Here is a 21,888-nt window from a genome sequence, read left to right on the forward strand (position 1 = left end):
TGGACACTGTCCTTTTTCGAGGAATCTACTTTCCGAACTGTTACTAAACAAAGGACAATCGCCTTGCCAGAAACAGCAACCTGCATGGGTCTTAATCTTAATTGTGCCATCCCCTCCATGGAACGGCTGCACCACCCAATCGCACTCGTGATCCCGCCTGTTACGCCGGACCTCTTCCTCTTTCTGACTCGTGCATGAAGATCGGTCATTTTACACGGCCTTGGTATGATGGTATGTGCACGCTACATATGTAGGCATCGTGTACATACCACTAGTCGGCACCGAATCTCTGCTTGGCGCCGCGTTCATACATCATGGGAGTTGACCTATGAATAGTCGAATACTCTGCGCTTCTCCGTCTGCTGAGTTACGGCTTGGAGGTGCACTGTGCACAAATGCACAGTGCGAATGATCGCCACGGTGGATTTGATTGGCACGAGAATCGCTCCTCGCGTAAGGATCGCTGATCATTCGGGCGGTTGACCGCAGTGGAGAGTCGACCCGCCCACACGACGAAAAGAAAGCCGTCAGATCTTCCCTTCCTAAAATGGTAGGTTATGTAGCTGCAAATGCTATCCAAGTCTCCACGTCCGGCCCGGTTTCTCTTCATCAAAGCGGGTTGTAGTAGGACGGATTTCCTCCACTCAAGGGATGATGTTTCAGCAACTTGGATTACGGGCTTCAGTCATATGTCATAGCTTTTTTTGAGGGGGTCATGGGTAATTCTTCCCGACAAATTTTCCAAGAGCAAAGAATGCTATGCGCTGGTCTTACAAGCCTTGTATATCTTCCTCATCCTTTCCCCTTGCTGCATATTGAGCTTTCATGCAGAATGCTCCTATATCGGAGAACGAATGGGAGATTTAAACTCCAAGCATCATTGTTGCCAAGAAGTTTTCCCCGTCGTGTGAAACACAGTTGCCCAGGGGTCCGCGTAAACAAAGAGCTCAACACCGTACTCCCGTGATGTGAAATGTTGATAGTACCCTACCGGCAAAGGCCGTGTATCCTCCAAAATGATCGGTATTTGTGGAAGCATACCTTAGCTATCCATCAGAAACCTTCGTAGAATATCTTGATGCACGAGGCTCGCTTATTGCAGGTGCATCATGCTGTAGCGACACCTCGCAATTGCTTGCGACTAACTCCGCAGTTGCAACCATGCTGTCAATGACCTGTTCTCATGAATGGACTATCAAACTTTTCCCTCAAGCAAGGAGCTGAAGGGATGCGTCACTTCTGAAACATCATTTGATCGGTTCATCCAGCAACCTGAAGTTTCGGCAACATTTTGTTTTGTAAAAAGGCCCATCAGTGCGTTTGCGTAAAACGACTCAAAAAATTGATAGCGGTCAACTTAGAGAGCTGTGACCAATACAGCTTCTTGCAAGACGTTTCCAGCGATCACAAGAACGTGGGCTTTCGTATGGTATGAAGCTGACAACAACAAGGCGGATGTTATGAAGAGGATGGCAATGAACCATGGATCAAACGATTGATGGTATCCGCCCTCTAAGCCATGGAGGGTGGAATGGTTGTAGGCAAGTGGTGTGATGATGAGCGGTGTGACTGACAGCGGGGACAATTATATCTTCAGCTTACCTATGGTGAGGCTTTCCCCAACACCAAGGGAGTAAAAGCTAATGTGCCTGATACTAAATCGAGGATATGCAATGCAATGTGATCTTGAGATTTTCGAACTAACACTTTACTTGGTAAGCATCTGAGTCAAGAAGGGTTCATCCAAAGCATCTTTATGGCCGATGACAAGATGACCACCAGCCACAATCGGGTCATTTGATATTGAAAAGATAAGGAGAAAATAAATACAACATGATACTAAACGCACCACTTGAGCCTCTACAGAAATGTCAAGGTCAATGCGAGGTCCCAGTCCGAGTGGTAGTTATTCGCGTATGCTGAGCAATCCAAGGAAAGTTTCAGATAAGGAATTCCATGATTGATAGGTGTCTTGATATGGTATCGATATACAGGATGCGGAGCAGCTTCAAAGTTTTTCATTCTCACCCAATTGAGGCAACTAGTGTATGGTCTTTTTGGAGGCTGATTTCTTTGCTTTTTCTGCTTCCGTACCTACGATGATCTCCTTGTCCCTGATGCTACTTCTAGTACTCTTTAAATCCGTCCTAATTGCTTCACTGTCTGCCTGCTGTGCCTATCTAGAGCTTCCTTGGTAAAGCGTGATGTAGGTGACTGGGTCCCGCCTGTGATTCGTCCACTGTGCATATACTTGCATATCCGCCAGGCGCTATCAGCTGCACGCTGAGATCCTTCCAACCAATCACAGCGGTGTGCGCAAGGACCACAGACCGCAGTTGCATCGTAAAATGTGGACCATAAAGCAGCACGGGTCAAGCGAACGCTAGGATTCGATACCACCTCCAAATCGAGGTCAGTAGGGAACGGGAGTGACTGCTGCTAACAGCAATAACGCAACTCGAAAGACTTTTCAGCCGACCGGCATCTTGTTGAGCTTTCCCAGGTTGAATCATGTGGCTGCGATTGGAATAATTACTCATGATCAGCTCCGCAGTCGTCATACTTCTGTGTGTACACACAGAATGTGGCTTTTCAAAGTTTGGCTTGTTTAATTGGACATTGTTATCGAAATTGATAACGTTTCGATTTTCAAGGTCGGCCATCGGGATACCCGCTCCCTCAAGGATTCGGAGAGATAGCCCACTATTTCCCAAAACCCGAAGAATGATGCTTCTGGTTCCTCTGGTCTAGGTGGTACGTTAAAACAACTAAGGTTAATGACCGAGGGGTAATTTGTCTGTACCAACGGCTCGATAATATGGATGATACATTTAATACTTCGAGTGCAATGTCAGGGCAAATAATAGAAAGATAATAGACGGGCAATCCGCTGGAGATCACCAAATATTTGAGTACATACCTAGCTACTTAGGTTTTAGTTGCTTTGCCAAATTTATTTATCGTTTGGTACTCCGTATGTTAGTACCACTACAAAACTTGATAGGGGCGGCAGAGGAAGAGTGGTGTTGACACTGGACAAACCACATCTACGCTTGCCCCAAACTAGGTCGCCACTGATGAGTCTACACATGAATGGCGGTTTGAAAGGAGCAAAGAACATATTAAAACCAACGAATAACATTACGACATTATTATTTCGCATAAATTGTAAGAACAGCGGGAAAGAAAATAACGTATGCCTACAACTCTAAGGTACTTCAAATATTCCACCATCGTACCGTACCATACCACGGGGTGTAGTACATCGACAACTGCCCCAGTACGGCGGCTCCCTGACCCAGAGGAAAATCGAAACTCATACGATAACAGATAATAATTATGATAATGCTAATCATCGCCTGCCGTCTTTTCCTACCCGTTGCCTCCTGGATTATATTGCGCTCTTGATCCCCTCCTGTTTTATACATCTCTCCTCGATTCCTCCTGAGGTCTCTCTGGATATCATCCCCAAACCACTACTGGCATCTAGTGGGATATCAATCCTGCTCCATCGAAATACTTTACCTTGTCATTACTGCTTACTTCCCCCTAAGCCCCTCAGCTGATTGATTCAGCGCACCTCCATCTCCGCCCACCCTCCACTCAGGTCCTCGCAGGCTCACACTAGATTGCGGTACTTGCATATTAGCTTCCAGAAAAAAAAAGCAACCCCCCTGGTCCTATCTTCCGCCCATCCCCAAATTCTATCATATTCTTTGAGACGTCAACTGCTTCAGCAAGCCCCCTTTCTCTCGGGTCTGTCCAGGCGACAAACTTATACCGACCCTGAGATTGGACAACTTTTTCTTTCCCCCTCCAGAACAATCACGAAAGGTTTTCGTTGCGGTGGAAGGTCTTGTGAACTTGTTGGTTTATCACACTTGTCCAAGGGTTTCTATTCCGGCTCTCACTATATTTCTTGAGGTACTCCCCTGCTTCCTTGTCCTCCTTTTGTTCAGGGCCATTCTCTCTTACCATATACACCCCCATAACCTTGGAGGATGTGAATGGTCATGGGAAATCAGGGGTGAATCGTTGCTAACTGGTTTTCTTTTCTATCAACAGCTCATTTCACTTCTCGATCTCCCTCCTGCTTGTTGTCAGCAAGATGTCGACTCCTGTCTTTCGCCTTACGAGTACCTCCTGAGCGTCCTTCACCAGAGTTCGCCTGACTGGATACCGTCTTGTTGGGCGAAGCAACTTCCGTAATGGAGAAGCTGAACACTGAAGATGGCCAGCTTTTCATCAAAGTTAGTTTAGACTCAGCACTTGGTTACACTGCAAATAGGTGTGTACTAACCTATATACTTTCCCCTGGTTAGAACCTCGCAAGCTTCGTACGCACCCATGAGAAAGCTCTCGCAAATGCACTGCAGCTAAGATGCCAAACCAACAAGAATGCACAACCTACTCAGTCGGGCTTGTCCTCGAGCTCGGCTTCGTCGACCTTGGCGGCAGCCTTGTCCTTTGGGCCATTGAGGTTTGCCTCTCATAACATCAAGCCCGCCAAACTCACCCTCACCCCTCATCATCTCTTCTACCTCCTTTCCTGCTTTGAGGACCTTTCCATCTCTGTGGGACCCATGAACGTTAGATTGGAGAATATCCATAACGACGTATCGCAGTCCTATGTCTCGTTTCTGAACAAACCCCAACGGTCCAAAGGCGACAGAGATTCCATTCACTCCGTGTCAAGTGTCCGTAGTGTCATGTCTGGCATGAGTGCCCTCTGGTCCTCGATAGGTCTGGGATCGAAGGATTCGGCTTCCAAGTCCGAGAAAGTCAAAGCTGCTCTGGACGCTGATCTTAAATATCTGTACTCTGCTTTTACCAAAATCCCCTGTTTACGTCTAGCCCCCGACCATCGCGCCCGCTTAATACGTGGGTACGAGGAGTTTCCCTTTGACACTGCAGTTCCTCTCCATGCTTTCAAAAACTTGAGCGTATTAGAGATTATCGATATAGACTACCGCTCATTCTTCGGCTGGGACCGACTGTCTGAGCAGTTGCGAACATTGACTTTAAAAAGGGCGAACGTCGAGGACATGGCAGATCTGCTGACCGGAATCGTGCTTGATGACATTGATAAACGCCGACGACGGTCGTCGAAGGCTCAGCACTCGCCAGTTCTTGGTTGGAACGGAAATGCCCATCCTCAACCAGTGCACAAGCCTGATATCTCAGGCTCGGTTTCCGCTCCCGGCTCACCAGTCGTTGAAACGGCGTTTGGAACAAGCACAAGCCCCAAGGCAGTTTCTATGATGCGAGTCGGCTCTGAAGGCGCTACCTCCGGCCGAGCACGGACTGGAAGCGTTTCACCTTCACGCCCTACCAGTTCAAAGCACTCGAGCCATCGTCACAACCGAGGAACTTCTTCGCGAATCAGGCGTACTGGGTCGGGTAGCTCGAACTCTAGCGAAAACTCAGGGTACCGTAACGGAAGCTCATCAAGTCTGCCGTCCGGTATCCTTCCGCCATCGAAATGGCGGTTCCTGCGGCACTTGGGCCTCCCTGACAACTCCCTGACCTCTGTCACTGCAGCCGCCTTGGCACCCGTCGCCAACAGCCTGCATTCTCTTGATCTGTCGGCTAACCTCTTCACCGAAGTCCCTGACACTTTGGCCTCTCTCGTCGCTCTGAGAGCTCTCAATCTGTCTCATTGTATGATCGACTCTCTTCACTCACTGTCTCGCAACCCCCTTCCTGCGATCACAGCTCTAAACCTTCGTGGCAACCGTCTCCGTTCGCTTGCCGGTATCGAGCGGCTGCCGTCGCTCGAGAGGTTGGATCTGCGAGACAACAACCTGTTCGATCCTACAGAGGTTGCCAGACTGACCAATCTCCCTGAGATACGGGAGATCTGGGTATCTGGAAATTCATTCGTCAAGACGCATCCCAACTACCGCATCGTGATTTTCAACCTCTTTCGCCGCACACCGGGTTATTCAGAAGACATAATCATCGATGGTTCGGGACCAGGATACACCGAAAGGAAACAGCTGGTCGATCGGGTTGCAGAGGTTGAAAGCGCGCCAGTCATTCGGTCAGCTGCAGCGGACCATTCGGCCGTGGCTGTCGTTAGCAAACCACCGAATATCGCACAAGGGGCCGCAGCTTCAAAGGCTTCTCAAGCGCCAGCACTAGAGAATGATCGCGGAATTGGGTCCAGTCGACGAAAGCAGGCTGCTCGGCGGAGAATTGTTGACATCTCGTTGGATAAGCCCACTGATGATAATGGCGATACAGGTGCGGTGGTGCCTTCTGTTTCTCCCATGCAGCATGTTCACTTGCCCGTTGATCCGTTTGTTTCGACGCCTACCGACCGTCAATGGAAATCTGATGGTGGACCCCAGGCCGAACCCTCCAACGTACCTCACCCTGACGGAACAGTCGACACTAGTTTCTCATCCCAGATCAAAAGATCTTCCGCTCTGCAGAACATGCCTCAGAACACCGATTGGAAGGCCGACGAAGAATTTTACATGCAGAAATTGGAGGCTCTCAAGCAGGAGTTTGGTAGCAGTTGGCTCTCGATGATGGGAGACCGTACTCGGGATAAGAGCATCAGCATGCCTCGTACAGGCACGAGCATTGGCGAATCCAACCTCCTGTCTGCAGGAACTTTCCCAAGGGCAGCTAACCAACCTATACTCAGTGGCGGAAACCCCTGAGTCGACAAATGGGGATTACGCCAGTGACAACCACTGCCCTAGTTACATGGCAGCGACAGACCCTTTACGCCAATCGAAAACCAATCGAACGAAAAGCAAAAAGACAGAATTTTCGGACTTCGTTGTTATTTGGTGCGGAATTAAAGACTGCAAAGGCTGCAAGTCTTGGAGCTTAGTTACATCTGGAAGCACGACAGACGAACCTTCCTTTTGGCTCTGAGCATCTCGAAAAATAATGATAAGCAGGTCCTTATTTGCGGCGTTGTCAAATTCTTGGTTATTTTGCGCCTCACCGTCACGACTGGCTGCCTGCGTGTGCTATTCTGGCAATTGATGGCTCGACTGCATTGTTTATGGCGTTACGCGAAACTTCGAAATTGCGGGCTGGATGTTTGAACACTTTTTGCTCCCTCTCCCGCCTCTTCTTGTCAGCCTCCCTGATTCTCTCACCTTACAGCCTTATTCTCTATCCGCAATCGACACTCAATATGGACCGACATTTGGGAGGCATCATGAAAGAAAGTCACTTTCCTGTTTAGACCGCTTGTATTGTATTTTCTGATGACGCGCAGCTGGGAGCTGGTGTCAAGGCGTTACTGGATTTTGCTTCAGAGTTTTTATGGTTATATTTCTCCGGCTTCATGCTTTCCCCCCTCTTACTGAAGTGTGGTTTTTCCGGTTCTCCTAATGATGCGTTGTGTGAGGATTACCACCTACATTCATCGAGATGTCGTTGTCTATCATTGCACGATGTATACTTGCCTGCCATCTTGTTTTTTTCTTTCGGTTATTTTTTCTGTCAAAGATCAAGTGATGAGATTCGGGCCTAATGCATGAGACATGAATTTAACTATGATGAGTCATATTTCTGCAACGGACGATACTAGTTTTATCAGATGCGATTCACCTAGGCCGCTCTCGAGGCTGTTACTGCAGACGTAACGTAGATACATTCTCCCCCGCGTTTTCGGAAGATTGTGAACGGAAATCGGTGCCACGCTCTGGACTCTGGAATCTGGATAGACTCGGAGTCGCTGATATCTGTCTAGACCGGGGGTGGGGCTTCCCAGTAGATGCTTGGGTGTAGACATTGTGGTAGCTCGGCTGCTGGAAAGAGAAGAGAACTGGGAGGGTTAGATAGGGGAATGAGAGGAGAATTAACCAAATGCTTAAAGCTTCACCCGGTCACAGACAGCCATAAGTCATAACAGAAACTCCTTGCAGGGGAGGGAGTTTATAGTGAAGTTTGTTGTCGTACTTGGACCACACTATGCCTGAGCGCTATTTTGGGAGCTGGATGTGCAGCTGAGATAAAAGCTGGTCATTAAGAACAGATAGATTGATTCAGTTGTTGCTGTTGTTGTCAAGCATATTCACCTAAGTCAAAGATGGAAATAAAGCCATGAATAACAGGAAGATATCTCAAGTAGTCTTTTAAGAGTGCAGCAGTATCATGGAGGTGAATAATAGATACCCGACCTTCTTCCTCCTAGGTACCTAGTACGTACACCTTACACAGAGGACAGACGGTACGCCGCCTTATGCGCGCGCCAATCCTAACCCGCAACACCAAATCTAAACTCTCCTCTCTCCCTTTTCTCTTCCCTTGCCCATGCTATCTGTGTTCTGGCCTGCATCACGACTCATTCTGACCTTCTCTTAGTTTCTCTGGTCGACCACCTTGAGATCAGCGAGAGAAAAGAAAAAAAAAGCTAAGACTTTTCGAAATAACACGCTACCCAAAAGGGGGAAAAAAATTTCTTCCGCCTCGACCGCTTTGAACAGGAGATAGTCTAGAGAGCAAGAGAGAGAGAGAGGAAGACCTGAGATCCCTTGATTGCCGACCAACAATCTTTCCTCCCCTCCCATTCCACCCCCTCACGCCACCACAACCCAAGATCATCGATTTCTTCGAAGCTCTCATCCTCTGAGAATAATACTATCATCTTCACCAACAGCAGCAGATTGAACGGAGAAAAAGAACGTCCTTGTCGAATCCCCGTCGTTTATCTGTTCTGCTAGTCCCATCCCACTCTCAAGCCAATCCGCTCCGTCGCTTGTTTTCCCGTTACACGCTTCCCGTTTTTTTCCCACCCGGTCAAAAGCAACCCCATCCAACAACACCGGGCTCTTTTTTCGACGCTTATTCTCTTCCAGAATCTGCGGGAGCCGCATCACGTCGTTTTGCATCGCGCGTCATCAGTCAAGGATAATTCTCAGAGCGGGCTGCTACAATCCTCACCATCTGGCATAACTGCCAGATCCTCCACCTCCTCACCACTCCCAAGGCCATTTGGCCTGCTACAAACTCTTTGAGTCTGTATTTTCATCTAGATTCTATCTCGGTAAGCCTTCTACTCCTTTCACTTCCCGTCGTTCTTCCCGATATCAAGAGTGGGAGGTGGGAAAAAAAAATTTACCGGGCGCATTGAATTACGCGTTTGGTCGGACTATACATGATATTCGAGCAGCTCTAACCTCTTTTCCGCTATCACAGTTAATAGACGCCGCCTAAATTGGTGTACCGAGCGCTCCGGGAACTACCATCTCCCCTTCGTCCTTCTTTTCTCCCTTTCGTTGTTCAACGCCTTTGTATTAATTACTTTTTTTTCTTCGTTTTCGTCTCGAGAATCAGCACGTCATGGCTGATCAAGAAGTGGACCTGGACAACATCATTGATAGACTGCTGGAGGTGAGGGGCAGCCGGCCTGGAAAGCAGGTGCAACTGTTGGAAGCGGAGATTCGGTATCTTTGCACCAAGGCTAGGGAGATTTTCATCTCTCAACCGATACTGTTGGAACTGGAAGCGCCAATCAAGGTAAGATGATGCCTGTTCCTCGGGCTATTGCCGCGGCTTGGCGACTATGCTAGCCTACACATCGGATCGAAACTGATGATTTTGCCTTCATCAGATCTGCGGTGATATTCACGGCCAATATTACGATCTCTTGCGTCTTTTCGAATACGGTGGCTTCCCGCCTGAGGCCAACTACCTCTTCCTCGGAGACTACGTCGACCGTGGCAAGCAGTCGCTCGAGACCATCTGCCTCCTCCTTGCGTACAAGATCAAATATCCCGAAAACTTCTTCGTTCTCCGTGGTAACCACGAATGTGCCTCTATCAACCGTATCTATGGCTTCTATGACGAGTGCAAGCGGCGGTACAACATTAAGCTCTGGAAGACATTCACTGATTGCTTCAACTGCTTGCCCATCGCGGCAATTATCGACGAGAAGATCTTCACCATGCATGGCGGTCTCAGTCCCGATCTGAACTCTATGGAACAGATCCGTCGCGTCATGCGTCCTACCGATGTGAGTTTCTCTCCCACTCATAGCTTCATATCACGGATTGGGTCCTTTTTCTCGTTACGGGCCTCTGTGGATTTCCTTTTGTCTGTACTGTTGAAACAGTCGAAAAGGGTCCCGCCGGGCTCTCGCAGCTCAAGGTTTGCTTTGCTAACTGGGATAGATCCCTGACTGCGGTCTTCTCTGCGATCTTCTCTGGTCCGATCCCGACAAAGATATCACCGGCTGGAGCGAGAATGACCGAGGTGTATCGTTCACATTCGGTCCCGATGTTGTATCTCGTTTCCTCCAGAAGCATGATATGGATCTGATATGCCGTGCACACCAAGTCGTCGAGGACGGTTACGAATTTTTCTCGAAGAGACAGCTTGTAACGCTATTCAGTGCTCCCAACTACTGTGGAGAGTTCGACAACGCCGGTGCAATGATGAGTGTCGATGAAAGCCTTCTTTGTTCATTCCAGGTATGTTGTGAGCCCTAAGCTTTGGGCCCAACTTGTGGTTACTAATGTGACTTTTTTCTAGATTCTGAAACCAGCAGAGAAGAAACAAAAGTACGTTTACGGGGGCATGAGCTCAGGCGCGCCCACTCCTCCGCGCAAACCAAAGAAGAAGTAAGAAATCATACGAGCTTTTCCATGTGCAGCAGGTTCGGGCGGAGATAAAACGTTACAATCCCACATTCGTCAACCCACGACATAGCGAATTACCACAGCGACCCCTGAAGACATAACCTCAGACGATCGAATGCGGATACACCAGGCCATCCAGAGACCTCTCAACATGCAGGACCGTCACAATATCTCCCTCCATCGCTACTCCAGCGACTCCGGTCTTACAGTTTACTTCTACGGTGAACTTTTTCCCTTATCTCTATATGGAAGGTACTTTCTGCTCCTTGTAGGGGTTTTGTTTCTTATTGTCTTTTTTCTTTTCTTTTATTTCATCCATTTTCCTGTTTATCTTCATCTCTTCTTTCCTCTTTCTCTGTGTTACCCTCTTCGTTGTTCCGGACTATCTTGACAGGTGGAGGCGAAGCGACGGGCTGCATTGTGGTGTCTTCCGTTTGCTTTTTTTTCTCATTCTGAGCAATCTTCCTGTGAGTGTAATGCCAAACCGAATAAGCAACGACATGTCCGTGTCTTCCGAACTGTGCCACGGCTCTTTTTTACAAAGTCTAGCTCCTTTGCGTCTGCATGTTGCGACGCCTGATAACGATCAACGCGAATTGAAGGATACGCTACAGTGACTGCTAGATGCCTGTGACATGATAAGGTACTTGACGAAAGTGGTGGACAAAGTTGGCCGTGGCGGGATAAGCATTTTTTCATCTCGTTTACCTGGTGCATGACGCTCGAATGCATTTGGGGTTGTAGGTTAGGTCGGAATCAATGGGGTACTTTTGTCATTCATACAATGATGTTTCCTTTTCCTGAGTTACACCCAGTATATCTCTCTTCGGTTGATTATCAGCCAGTGTAATACGTAGGTTGAACTAAGAAAGAATCTTAGAAGAACAACTTGTGACTTGAACTAATCGCTAGAATCTGCATTTGACAGAGGGGGAACTGAGGACTATAGACTGATAGGGACGGATGGGGCATGGTTCCATCTTCATCATCATCATTATCGATAGGCCGGTAGCAAAGTAGTGATGGGTAGAAATCAGAGGGAACGGATGGAGTTGATTGTGATTGATCGTTTAGACGTATTGGGACAGCCACCTGATACCTTCGCCGTATCCTAGTAGGCATCATCCACATTAGCATCGTACTCCCAAGAGCAACGCAAAAGCCGTAAAAAAACATGACACAAAAAGTCAAAAAGAAAACTCACCCTGTCTCATAACAACACTGCACATAAACACCTCGATGGGCCGGATCCCCTCCAGCGGCACCTTGCCCTTACCCGTGGTCTGGTACAGACCAAGCTGATGTCTCAGCTCGTCCTCGCTAACAGCATCGGGGTGATCGATCTTGTTTCCGAGGATGAGGAAGGGCACCTTGGCCAGCTCCTCCATGGCGAGGAGGGCGTCGAGCTCGGCCTTGGACTCGGGGAAGCGCTCGTGGTCCTTGGCGTCGACGAGGAAGACAATCCCGCTGACTTCGGGGAAGTAGTCTTTCCACAGGCGGCGCGCTGTACATCCATATTGTCAGCTTACTAGCTCCCACCTCCCAGTTCGGGCTGCGCCGTGACCGCCAAGTTCTACTCACCCTGCTGGTGACCGCCCAGATCGAACGTTGTGAACCGGTTATTGCCGATGGCAAGTTCCTCCGATGCTGGAATCATCAGTATCAGCTCCCTGCTCGGGATCTTCCGTCGCCAGTCATGACTTGTTATAAGAAGACGTACTCGGGTGCGCCGTAGGCTGGAGCGTCGCGACACGGTCATTCTATCAATCAAGCGCAAGCAAAGTCAGCATATACGCAACTCCCTATCCAACGCTTCCAGGTTCTTCGAGGATACTCACCTTCAACATGTGCAAAAGGGTGGTTTTGCCGGCATTGTCCAGGCCAAGGAACAGGAGCTTGGCATGCTTGTTGAGGAGACCTAGGGAAGCCAGGACATCGTAGACTACCGAAAGAGAAAACTCATTAGCGACAGAAACCGGCGGGTGTCAGACCAGTAATGCAAGTAAGATGCCAGTTAAGTCCTCTAGATGGCTCTTTATGATAGCAAAAGCGAATGCAAGGACGGAACTTCGAGGTGTCGAGGACCCGGAGTTGCAGGGCAAACCAAGGAACAAGGAACTACTTACACCAGTTAATGATCCACATGGCGTAAAACTGTCCAGATGTCAGATATGAAAGAATTTAAATATAGCTGACGATCATAGGGAGAAGATGAAAGCCAGAAGAACAGTGGCGAGCGGCTGGGCCAGAGATAAGTGCAGAAGAAGACAGGTTGTGGTGGCCCGATGAGTTGACGTTGACTTCTGGCCGATTCGCTAGCTTTGGACGCTTAGCCGAGCGCTAAAGCCAACTGCAACCGCCGGGAAGATCAACTTTAAACCTGCAACCACATGACCTCTTGCACAACTATGACAGAATAGATTACTTTACTATTCAAATAAGGAATCATTTTAATTTGAATTATTTGATTTCATTGATCTTTCGCATCAGCAAGGACTGGTTTGGTCTTCTTGTCATGTTGTGGCCTGCCTACAAATGCAGCAACAAAAGCAGTGGGTATCCTCCATATGAACCGCGAGCATGCAGAACTAATTCAAACAGGGCCCCGGCCACAACAGTGAGGGAATGTAAAAAATATAGTTTAAACCGATAAGGAAAGGGTAAATATGTATAGGTGAAGCAAACACGAATAGAAAAAAGTGATCTCCCTGTAAATGCATGACGGATGTCCTCCCAAGCAACGATGATGCTGTGCAAAGAGTACACGACGACCGAGGGGATTCAATCTGTAGAAAAGAGTGAAGGGAATCACCCCGGGGCAGAGAAGTGACAAAGAATGTTCAAGTATGTACAAGGAAGACAAACGTCCTTTTCTGATGGAGGAAAGGTCTAAACAGATAGGACGAGCTGGGCGTCTTGGCCGACACCGTAAGCTCTGAACCTCTCAGCAACTTCGAGGCCAAGCTCCTTCATCCGTTCAGCTCCCTTTCCAGGGATTGGTCGCCGCTCCATCTGCTCTTTGGCAGCTTTGCGGCAATGTTGACGCCAGAACTTCTCCCTTCGCTTCTGACGCTTCTTCTCTAGACCCTCGACGATGTCGATCGGGCCTCTAGTGTGCACCTCGCGAGTGCAGGATGATTCACGCTCTGGCGATTCTTTCAAGTCGGCGATGGATGACCACCGATGAGCTTTGTCGAGGGACGTGAAGAAAGGGTTGGGAGTTCGAGGCAGGGACTTGGTGCGAGTCATAAGGGGGCGTTGAACCAATTCACTGATGTTGACACCTTGGGGGCGACGAGAGGGAAGCTGATCATCCGAGGCACCATCGCCACTTTGTGTAGGTCCCATCTTGACCGGCGGTGGAGGGGACCGAAGACGTCTCGGAGACATGCGACCAACACGGCGCGGGGGAGGGGACATCATCCGCTTGGGTGACAAGCGAGGCGAGTGTTGACGCACGGAATCCCCACCAGTTCTTCCCCGAGTCGCTTCATCAGCCCTAAACGACAGCTCCATCTCATCCTCTTCCAGGTCATCTTGATCATCAATGTCCGACGTAGGGAAGCTGGGATCAATATCCTGAGGAATGATGACTTGTTTGGAGAGGCGACGTTGCTCGATGCAGGACTTATATGCAACTTCCAATGGACGATCCTCGTCCAATGTGCCACAAACAAAATCTGTGCTGTCGGGTAGGTTGGGAGTTCCAGGGCGCATCTTGACCGGGGGAGGTTTGAAAGGGGATCGACCATTCGCCTTCCACGCGAGTGCTGGGGGCCATTTCTTGCGGGGATCGTCAGTCATAGAATCCAGCGATGTGTTCGAGCCGCGACGTTCCAGTGCCTGGCGAGCCGACTCCAATGTCTGAGGGCTGGTGGCAGTAGTGGTCGCAGTGGGAGCCCAGAATTCATACTCAGAACCGTCATCACTCTCATCGTCTGAATCGGCGAAGCCAGCCTCATTGTCGGATTCATTGCCATCATCCGAGGAGAAGTCATGGATAGTCGAGTCCGCATCGTCCTCGTCCTCCTCTTCGTCTTCCTCCTCAAGCGCCTCTTCCTCCGCTTCTTCTCCGAGCTTTCTGATGGCGATTTCTTTTCTCATGCAATCGCTCATAGTAATCTTCTCAGTGAATTCACCAACCTTGGTGACCCACTCATCATCCTCGCTGACAGAGCTAGCAAATTCGTGGAACCGGGTCGCCTCAGACTCTTCAAACTTGCCGAGACCCTTCACAGGCACACCTCTTTGACTGCTTGATGCCGACGGCTTCTCATCTTGCTGTGCCTTAACCGAGCAAGACACATCTTTATCCGGAGACGCCTTGCGGGCGACAGGGGCAGGGGATCCACGAGGCCGCGATCTGAGAGCAGCTGTGCGAACAGGAGGCCGTTCTCTTGTCGAGCATGAATCCCTTGCCGGGCAAACAAAAGTAAGCACCGTCTTCCGCTTGGGAGGCTCCGCTGGAGTCGAATTGGCAGTCGATTCCGGTGCTGTAGGTTGTTGGGGTTTCGTTCCCTCAGCCTTACGCCCGCACGCAAAGCTGATGCATCTCTTACGTCCAAGATTGGCTTCCACAGTGGATTCCGCCGCATCCAACCCAGATCTACCGTTGAGTTGAGGAGATAGCGGGGGGCTTGGAGTGTTGGACAACGATGGGCTCGTCAGTCCACCGTCGCTGGTCAGCTCCGCGGTCGAAATTCCGCTGACGGTGCCCGAGTGGTACGAGCGGTAGAATGGATGGTCATGGTGGTCGGCAGGAGCCAGTTCGGGACTGTGCTTGAGGGCACGTGTGAGAAGTGATTCCTTGCCGCGACTCATGGTGGTAGGGGACTTGACGTAGACGACACCGTCGTCGACGTTCATTGGAGAGGTATTCAAGAAATGGTGATCAGGAGGCTCATCGACGTCCTCAAGCATATCTGAATCTTGCTGAACAGGCTTGTTGGACTGATGGGGCGAGAGTAGCATCTTCAAAATCTTGTGTATTGAAAAGGGTCGATCACCACCGCGCAAGTATGCCATCGCTTCGAGTAGGTTGCTTAGTTGAGAACGGGATTGAGGTCGAAGAGGTAGTTAATGATATGCTCGTATGTTCGATATCGGTGACTCGAGAGGATATGTGGCGGCGGTAGGTAGTAGAATACGAAGGTCGGAGAGGTAATGACGAGTTCAGTGAAGAATTAATTAAACTTGTCAATCAGATAGATAATAGAGAAGACGCTCTCTCAATATCGATCAATGATAGCACCGATCGACCCAGAGGGCGGGAGATTAGGTTGTCCTCAGCAGGACGATGATTGTCATGATATACAACGCATGATGTGAGGGGGGCGGAAGTAAGAAAAGGTACAATAGGATAAGACCAAGAGAGTCAGGTATGTAGCCAAGAAGTACAGTCGTACAAGCCCTCCCTTCAATAGAGTGGCAGCTCAAGAGAGCGCCAGAAGGAGACGCGTCCGAGGAAATCAGAAACGCAATGTGTTGGCAGTGCTAGGTAGATGGAAATGGAGAGGAAGAAGGAATGTTAAGGAGGATTGAAAGATGCAAGTAATACTTAGTGGAAAAGTCCAACACAGAAAAAGGGCCCAAAAAAAAAGAAAAAGAAAAGAAAAAGGGTAATAAAAATTCAAATAATTAAATAATTAATTAGGGTCGCAGCAATACTCTACCAGCCTACGAGGGAAGAGAACGAGAATTTGCTGGGGCGATCGTTTTTTTCTATGACGGGGCGGGAGAGCGGCACCAGGTTTAGGAAGCTGATTTGGTCATTGGAGTGAGTGGTAGTAGTGGGTTGCCACTATCAAGAAAGGAAAGGGAAAAAAAGAAAATCACAAAAAAAAAAAATTAAATTGTGACACTTTGGTGATCTTCTCCTGGGCTTCTTTCCTTCTGCAGGCGGCCACTTGACGCTCAGTCCAACTCAACCCCGCCAAGAAATGACCCACCGTGTCTCTTGTTCCCACCAACCCCAGTGCATACTTCGGTTCCTGCGGCTAACTCACTGTGAAATGTATTGTCACACAGTAATATTGCCGATGTACGGATCTGTACTCCGTACTTGGAGGGTATAATACGAGCAATTATTACAACCTTCTTTTCAGATAGTAACGGAGGCAACTTGATGACAATAATGGAGTGTCAAGTACGTGCACACGAAAGAATGAAGAACCAAGTAAGATGAAGTCCATGAATGTCTCTGGGTTTCATTCATGTTGAGTTGCTGGGTGTGAAAACTTACGTGGTTTCATCAACCGGTGGGACGTCTTAGCGAGATTGAGGAATAATAATGATGACTGGTACAGTGGAAGTGGTACTCCATAGAGGCAGCCGAGTCCTTGAGTATGAGGGATTTTGTATACGGCACTAAGCCTTGCTCAACTATACTCAAAATGACCACACAGAGATATGGATGGTAAAGAGAATCAGAAAACAACTGAAACCCACAAAGCAATCTTCAAACACACAAAGACTGAAATGTCACAATGATAAGGATCTTGCTTCTTTTCTGCTGTGCAACACAAAGTATCCCAGAAATAAATCCCCTGTACCTCAACTTTAAATTTCGAAACACTATCTATTTCTACCCCCACGAGTCTAGGACTAGCAAAGCAGCACGAGCTGCTGTCACTACTCAGAAACTGGATAATGCAGCCTCCTCCTCTCGGTTTAAGAAGCAGCATCCAACAGACACCAGCTAAAATCAGCCCGTGCCCACCGTTCTCTGCAGTGCGCTTTTCAAGGTAGTCGCCAGCCCTCAGTAAGAAGTACTATGCCCTTTCCGGGCTCCCTTAGGTAATCCGCAAGGCGTAATTCCATTACCGCCTGTGTAAGGACGGGGCGGCAGACTGACCCAGGGGCTCACACAAAAGGGGCGGCGAGGGCTCAAAGGGCAATACAAATCACCCCGAGGCTGTCCTAAAGGTTACGGGGTAAATACCTCTCTACGGTAGGTCTCAGCGAAAACCGTCCCCTTACGAGGTGGTATTACTTAACCACGACCTAAAGCCAACTAACTACTGAGTGGTTCAGCGCTATCATCATCGGGTTGGCAATTAAGATTACCTGCACTCTGTATGGTTCCTGATCCTGAACCTACTTTGGCTCAAGTGGACGTCACTAGTACTACGGAGTACTCTGGAGCAAATGATGATGCTCAAATAATAATTAAGGCGCTCTGCGCGCTTCGTCTCAGATATCCTCTAACGACCTGCGTCTGTGGTTTAGCTTTCTTAAGTGCTGCATTTGTTGCTGTGCTTAACTTCTGCTACACTATAGAACTAGCATCAGAAGTCCATACTGCCATGAATAACTCACAATAGTTGTCTATGCTTGGTATTCTTTGTTGTCCCGGGTCATTATCGTGCCTTGTGCCGAGCCTTTCCCTTGCCTGGCAACAATTCCAACTGTCCAAATTCGGAAGGCATTTATCCTGGCCCTCTGACGTATGTTACACTCAGTATTGCAGAGCTTATGAGGACGAGATATTCAAGGATAAGCATGATTGTACTCAGTACGTTGTGCTGTCAGAAGATCAAATTATGCAGGTAAATAAAAGAACAGCTGCAAAAGAATCTCACATAATGTACCGAAGGTTCTGGGAAGGTTGCCCCCTTGCGGGAAACGTCTTTGGCGAAAGTACGCGGGCTATTACAGTACACTTTGCCCGTCGCATGACGCTATTCAAACTCAAGGACGGGGCTATGAATCTGACTATATGCAGCTAACCCATGACAAGAAACCCCTATGTTGAACCTGGTTTTCAATTTGCAAGTAGGTTCCCATCTGAGATCATGATGGAATTGGGAATTTCGGCCTGCTTGGGATCACAGTCACAAGAATAGAAATCGACGAAAATACTGAATAGTTACTATCTGCTACTACAGACTTGGAATCATAGTTCGATCTTGGCTGTACAACATCAACGAAGATCACAGCAGGGGCCAAAAATGCCAGAAATAACAACCAGATGGGCTAGGAACGACTTGCAGATACCGATCTGAACTGGTCATACTGTATGGTTTGCGTGGAATAATTATCACTAGTAACTCCGTAGTACTACCAGATAATCATCTATCAATAAATGCTTCAAGGTATGTTCTGTTATCGACACTGGATAATTATCATTTGTAATCTGGTACGGCATAATCAACGTTGCTATTACAGCATTCGTTTCAAACAGGCATCCCCAATTCGAAAGCCGACCAGAGCATCCATGTCCATTCCGAAGAAAATGTTGCTTTTTCGGCATTGTTCAAGACCGTATCGTGGCGATGAGATATCCACCTAAGCACGATCTCTTCCCAAAAGTGTCCATCTCTTTGAGAACTCTCCGATCATCGTGCATCTCTTTAGGCTTCGGATCCTTCGATAGTCCCCCAATCTCCACATATACGATGTTGGCTGGAGAGCTGACGATTTCAGCCTGAGATTGGATCATGAAGATTGACGCCAGAGAAGCGGTCAGAAAAAGTAAAAAAAGCAGCCCTCTGATTGATGATGAGCTTGCGAGTTTTGAACGCCAAATGGTCAGTCCGCCAGCCTTCATTGCCTTCAAAAAAGCGGGGACCACCAGCCAGCTACGGATCATGTTTGCGAATCAACGGAGGCCCATCGGCCAAAGTCTTGGTCAAGCTTCCTACACATCAAGGATAACCCCCACCTGTGCCAGATTGCTATTGTGGTTGTTGTTTTTTATCCACCGTCATCAGCCAATCTGATGAGGATTTGACGGTTTTTCCTCGTCTCTACTGTTTCTGATTCCAGGATCCGAGCAACTGAGATGCATTTCAGGATATCAGCTGGTAAGATGTCTCGTGTTGAGAAAGGACGGATAATATGCTTCGAAGAACGGTGAGCAAAGCTAAGCTCAGCCTTACGAGAAAGTATCCTGGGGCAACATCAGCTCCAATACGACAGTGGATGTCAATGCTGAGTGAGATTCATCCACTGATATCATTGTCTCTACAGCTGAGGACGCCATACACGAGATATTGTGCATGACAGATATGCAAACAAGCATCAAGGCGGAGCTTGATGCTGAATCTCAAGCAATTTTGACGCTCTCAGTGTTACACGCTTCTTGTCAGAATACATAGATCGGCAGTCGACTGTGGGATGAAATCAATTCGGTCATCTGAAACTCCGATTGAGATCCAATCATACCGCTCGACAACAGTGGCATGTGGCCAGCTGGGAACTCGTGGTCAGCACATCAAAGCCGACCGATATGGGATCTTGCCGATGGAAGGCGAATGGCTCCCGCGTTGCTTCATGCTCCCTGTCTAACTGGGTGCTCCTGTCCCTTCCACATTCGGTCACCGGTGGACCAGAAAAAGATATCGCAAGCGTGGTTTCCCGCCCCTAAGAACGAGTCTATGTGGCATACGGGATATCCTATCGCGGATTGCGGATTCCCCAGTTGAATTGCTGGGATTCGAGAAGGCAAATGGCAAACTACATCGAGACCCAGGGTAAGTGGAGGCTACTGAATTGTACAAAGGATGATGTAGCAGACCAGCAGCTCAATCCTCAGCCTGCTTGAGGATTATGACCATAGAGGATTATGTAGCATTAGTCCGCACCTCCAAAGTCCGTATGGATGAGTAATAATCGTAACTGGCGTTGTATGTCTCAGTGGCCGACGTCGGCCCAGCATCTGATACGCCGAACGACGGGGCCCTTTATTAACCGCGAGCACATTTTGTATGAGGGATTTTTGTCAGTAGCCAGTTCGCGGGTTGCGCTCTCCACTCCAACACGTTGAGCGTTGCCAACTGCGTCTCGCTCAGGCACTCTTGGTGCATGCAAGTGTTGCCAGATGTAGTAAGATAAACACTAACTGTGCGCCAACAGAAGCAAAGCTGCAACTGAATGAACTGATCGAAGGGCACAGACAGCATTTCTTCTTTGACAGCTGCTTCGATCCAAAGCTTCGGGTCGTATTCTTCCTCTTACGCATAAGCCTTCATCGTCGGGGGTTTTCGGTGTTCGTCAATTGTCAAATCATCGCAGAATGTCAACGGTCGACAAGTAATACCTGACTCAAGCGAGAAGTACCAAGACGGGATCTTACTAGGATCATATGCGGGGGTTATGTACAGTTGCCTGTGAAAAGTTATAACAATGCTTTGATCTCGTCCTTTGGACCTTCTGACCCCTCATTATCATCCCAAGTCGTGCCTCTCAAGTCTCAACATCGACACCCCCACGATTTTGCTGATGTTGAAGTCGACCTGGTCTGACATTGAACAGTCGTTTTGAAACGGTCTGTATGACTTGAATCTCTGGACGGTATCAAGCGTACCATACCGTATGTTCTAGTACATACCACGGGGAAATACATTCCTTCACAATGACCTCTGCAGTGTAACAGGTTACACATGGGACTTGCCTTGCTTTGGCCAGGCTCAGCCCGAAGTGTCATGCACCTGGAAGCATTCCAGATAGCCCTGGACCCAAAGGGTCCCGACCGTTCTGCGGACTCGGTGAGATAACTATAGATCTCTGAAGTTGTACGGCAAACAGTGTACGGAGTCCGGAGACCGTCAGAACTGGCAGACGGAGTACAGCCAAGTCAAATCAACCTCGCACATCATCGCGATCTACTGATCGTCTGCACAACGCATTCCACCGGACGAATTCCAAATTCAAGGGAGCACACTGCATACTTGATGAAGCAGCCAAGAGCTCCGCCAAGAGCCGCCAAGATCAATACACAATGCACAGTTATGCTGGTCCTCTGCATCTTCCCTTTTGGGAAATTGGAGGTCAGCAGGATATGCTTAAAGGGATGTCCTCCTTGAAAGTCCTTACTCCCCTTTTCATTCCACAGCAGCACTTGGCGACGTTGCTTTACCTCTGCCAAGACGATAACTCATACCGGTGCCCCGTCTAGATGACACTGTATTGAATATTGATATCCGTTTGATGATCGACTATCCTCGAAATATCTACAACAATGTTTGGCCTACTTACCCTCTCCGCGATCTCGTGACTCGTGGATGGCTAGGGTATCAGTGTCGTCGGGAGCGCGGAGGGACAGCCGACACCAGACAAACATTGCTTTTTCTTCCTGCTTAAGCCACCCTCTTGTTTCCTCCAGTGTTACCGTCGACCGACCGTTCCATACTCAAGTTACTCTGCTTTTGCCAAGCGCTCTGCCAAGTACTGCACATTCTACATATGTGGTTTTCTGTGCCCTATCTGCCAGCTCAGCGTCGGGAGGGGGCGCAGGCGGCGCAGAGATCCTGCGCCCCTTTTCTCACCCAGTACATAG

At 48.7% G+C, this 21,888-nt stretch overlaps 4 protein-coding genes across 4 annotated transcripts; 2 read left to right on the forward strand and 2 right to left on the reverse strand.

Annotated features, from left to right (window-relative positions):
• Nucleotides 1-4,208: 4,208 nt before the first annotated feature.
• Nucleotides 4,209-6,671, forward strand: NFIA_019770 (leucine-rich repeat domain-containing protein; the record flags this gene model as incomplete). The annotated part of the gene is made up of 2 exons (XM_001265168.1): nucleotides 4,209-4,250; nucleotides 4,323-6,671. 2 exons carry the CDS (start codon nucleotides 4,209-4,211, stop codon nucleotides 6,669-6,671), a joined length of 2,391 nt encoding a protein of 796 aa, XP_001265169.1.
• Nucleotides 6,672-9,312: 2,641 nt separating this feature from the next.
• On the forward strand, nucleotides 9,313-10,596 carry glcA (type 1 serine/threonine-protein phosphatase catalytic subunit GLC7; the record flags this gene model as incomplete). The annotated part of the gene is made up of 4 exons (XM_001265169.1): nucleotides 9,313-9,489; nucleotides 9,584-9,985; nucleotides 10,143-10,442; nucleotides 10,504-10,596. The coding sequence occupies 4 exons, from the start codon at nucleotides 9,313-9,315 to the stop codon at nucleotides 10,594-10,596; spliced, it is 972 nt and encodes a 323-aa protein (XP_001265170.1).
• Nucleotides 10,597-11,680: 1,084 nt separating this feature from the next.
• sar1 (Arf family GTPase SAR1) lies at nucleotides 11,681-12,755 on the reverse strand (the record flags this gene model as incomplete). Its single annotated transcript, XM_001265170.1, has 6 exons — nucleotides 11,681-11,721; nucleotides 11,815-12,114; nucleotides 12,192-12,257; nucleotides 12,331-12,370; nucleotides 12,449-12,552; nucleotides 12,737-12,755. The coding sequence occupies 6 exons, from the start codon at nucleotides 12,753-12,755 to the stop codon at nucleotides 11,681-11,683; spliced, it is 570 nt and encodes a 189-aa protein (XP_001265171.1).
• A 744-nt stretch (nucleotides 12,756-13,499) lies between these two features.
• On the reverse strand, nucleotides 13,500-15,635 carry NFIA_019800 (DUF2457 domain-containing protein; the record flags this gene model as incomplete). Its single annotated transcript, XM_001265171.1, has 1 exon — nucleotides 13,500-15,635. The coding sequence occupies one exon, from the start codon at nucleotides 15,633-15,635 to the stop codon at nucleotides 13,500-13,502; it is 2,136 nt and encodes a 711-aa protein (XP_001265172.1).
• Nucleotides 15,636-21,888: the final 6,253 nt, after the last annotated feature.

Source organism: Aspergillus fischeri, genomic scaffold (genome assembly GCF_000149645.3).
Source record: "Aspergillus fischeri NRRL 181 1099437636249 genomic scaffold, whole genome shotgun sequence".
NCBI lineage: Eukaryota > Fungi > Ascomycota > Eurotiomycetes > Eurotiales > Aspergillaceae > Aspergillus > Aspergillus fischeri.